Source organism: Stereum hirsutum, assembly GCF_000264905.1.
Source record: "Stereum hirsutum FP-91666 SS1 unplaced genomic scaffold STEHIscaffold_139, whole genome shotgun sequence".
Taxonomy (NCBI): Eukaryota; Fungi; Basidiomycota; class Agaricomycetes; order Russulales; family Stereaceae; genus Stereum; species Stereum hirsutum.
In genome coordinates this window covers 1-2230 of record NW_006763269.1, presented here as the reverse complement: position 1 = coordinate 2230, position 2230 = coordinate 1, and the positions used below count along the sequence as shown (strand labels likewise).

At 52.2% G+C, this 2230-nt stretch overlaps 2 protein-coding genes across 2 annotated transcripts; one reads left to right on the top strand and one right to left on the bottom strand.

Moving 5' to 3' along the window:
• Positions 1 to 27: 27 nt before the first annotated feature.
• STEHIDRAFT_116873 (uncharacterized protein) lies at positions 28 to 898 on the bottom strand (the record flags this gene model as incomplete). The annotated part of the gene is made up of 4 exons (XM_007311898.1): positions 28 to 93; positions 328 to 471; positions 601 to 628; positions 756 to 898. Coding segments are annotated over 4 exons (381 nt in total), but the record flags the coding sequence as incomplete, so codon positions are not given.
• Positions 899 to 1652: 754 nt separating this feature from the next.
• On the top strand, positions 1653 to 2070 carry STEHIDRAFT_164177 (uncharacterized protein; the record flags this gene model as incomplete). The annotated part of the gene is made up of 3 exons (XM_007311897.1): positions 1653 to 1772; positions 1832 to 1915; positions 1984 to 2070. 3 exons carry the CDS (start codon positions 1653 to 1655, stop codon positions 2068 to 2070), a joined length of 291 nt encoding a protein of 96 aa, XP_007311959.1.
• Between the last annotated feature and the right edge of the window lie 160 nt (positions 2071 to 2230).

Sequence of the window (2230 nt, the reverse complement as noted above, 5' to 3'; positions counted from 1 at the left end):
CGTCCGAGACGGAAAATGCCGGCAAACCAGCTCGGGAACGTCGTCCGGAGGTGCCTTGCGCGCGCTTTCCGTCCGAGACGGCTTTCGCCACAGCTACACAAGAACTGCATCTCCGTGAAATCGTTAGCATTGCGCGCGTCATCCGTCGGAGACGTTTTTTCGTTTGTGAATAACTTCAACGCATATCACACCATTACAGCACACACTGAAAGCAACCGATCTCGACGATCAGCAAAAAACAACACACACTGACCCACTAATGTACAATGCAACGAAGAAATAACGCAAGAAAGTCGACCCGGCGGAAGCCTGTGCACCCCAACGCACCGAAATAGACTTAGCGCCGCCCCAGCGCACCGAAGTACATTTAGCGCCGCCCCAGCGCGCCTCAACCCCTACCGCCCCGAAACTCCCATCTGCCGCCACTGAAACTCGCACTTCAGCCACAACAATTCCCCATCCCCCTCCTAGCTGCAAATGAGAATGATTCGCGGAATGAATAAAAAAGACGTACCCAATAGCGACCGCGTTATATGCTTCATTGCCTTCGAGACTGTAGAGGTTCAGGAGGATGTTGTAAAAAAACAACGAACGACTCACTGCAAATGCCGAACGATGTGCCAGGTCCCTACATAATGGAAATTGTAGTAGATCTCCACAGTGATGTGGTCGCGAGGGTCCAACGGACTTGCGTGCCACACATGCCTACCCGAAGCTATGAAGAAACGATCTCAAAAAACAGGAGAAACACTCACGTGACGTTTGCCATGATGAATCCGTACCGCCACCCTATCTCTCCAAGCAACCAGATCTCTACTCGAGCACGCGTCAGGACACGCTGGATAGAGGTGTCTCCGGCTCGCCAAGGGGGCATCAAGATGACGTAGGTGCCTTCCATTGGAGAAGTGATTCGTCGGCAGAATGTTTAGAACAGGCACAAGGTGGAGGGAATCCGAATGTGATGGGATGAGTGGGTAAGCGGGTTTAGGCGCCGGGTGATCGTGTCGACTAAGGCCGGCACCCCACAGGGCGGTATCCGTTTCCGAGATCGTGGCCGATTCGTGCCCCGGTCGCCGACTGATCGGTCGGCAATTATGGATCATCAACATCGAGGCTGGATTGCTCCTTCAATCGGCGATCAATGATCGCCAATCGGTGATCCGCATGATGGAATCTTCGGTCACCGATCAATGATTGCCCATCGCCGATCCCCTCGACGGCTGCTTAAATCCCCGATCAATCATCGTCACATGCTGATCCGCGTGATTGGTCATCCATCATGTCATTGCTGATCTTCATCTTTGATCCGGCAGTCCTTATCTAGGGCTCATCGACGATCCGCCTACCTCCGGTGTGGCGTGTCCTGGCGGGGGACCCGAAAGCTCGCATCAGTTGGTTGCATTGCACTTTCGTCTCTGACGCGTTTATGTAGAGTTGTAGAGTACAAAATTTGGAATAATTTGTCTTTGCGACTTATTCGGACTTTTGCCATTCCCCTGCCGAAACCCGCCACGCCCGGCGATATGAGCCCGATTGGGCCATGGTGCAGCTATATATCTTGCATTCAATCGCCTCGTTCGCGTCCCACCCTGCGTGCGGCCCCCTTTCTACTCATCTGTCGCTCAGACAAAAATCATCGAAAAAAGTGCTCAATGCCAGCTGCATCCCGCTTCCCCGTCGAGCTAGTCCAGTTGTCGATGAAGACGCTGGACGTGACCGACCTCGCCCGAGCCGCCACGGCATTCCGTCTATCTGCCTCAGATGACTTTGCCGTCTGGCTTACTGTCGCTCTGGATCGTATATATAAAGTCGTTGATTTATCATTTCCCAGGAAGCCGATGACGTGGACAAGGCTTCAGTCCTCGGTTTCGATACGTCCACAGAACTGGGAACGCGTAGAAGATCTTCGTATTGCGTATGTCACGATCATGCGTCCGTTGCGCATATCTCGCTCACTTGCCATTTTGTCCTGTAGATGGTTAGACAGATCTCTCGATGGGCGCGAATTCCCTACGGCTGCAAGCGCCGCGATGTTGTATCCAGAAATTGTCGCAAGCTGCACCCATTTAGGTTAGGTTAGGTTAGGTTAGGTTAGGTTAGGTTAGGTTAGGTTAGGTTAGGTTAGGTTAGGTTAGGTTAGGTTAGGTTAGGTTAGGTTAGGTTAGGTTAGGTTAGGTTAGGTTAGGTTAGGTTAGGTTAGGTTAGGTTAGGTTAGGTTAGGTTAGGTTAG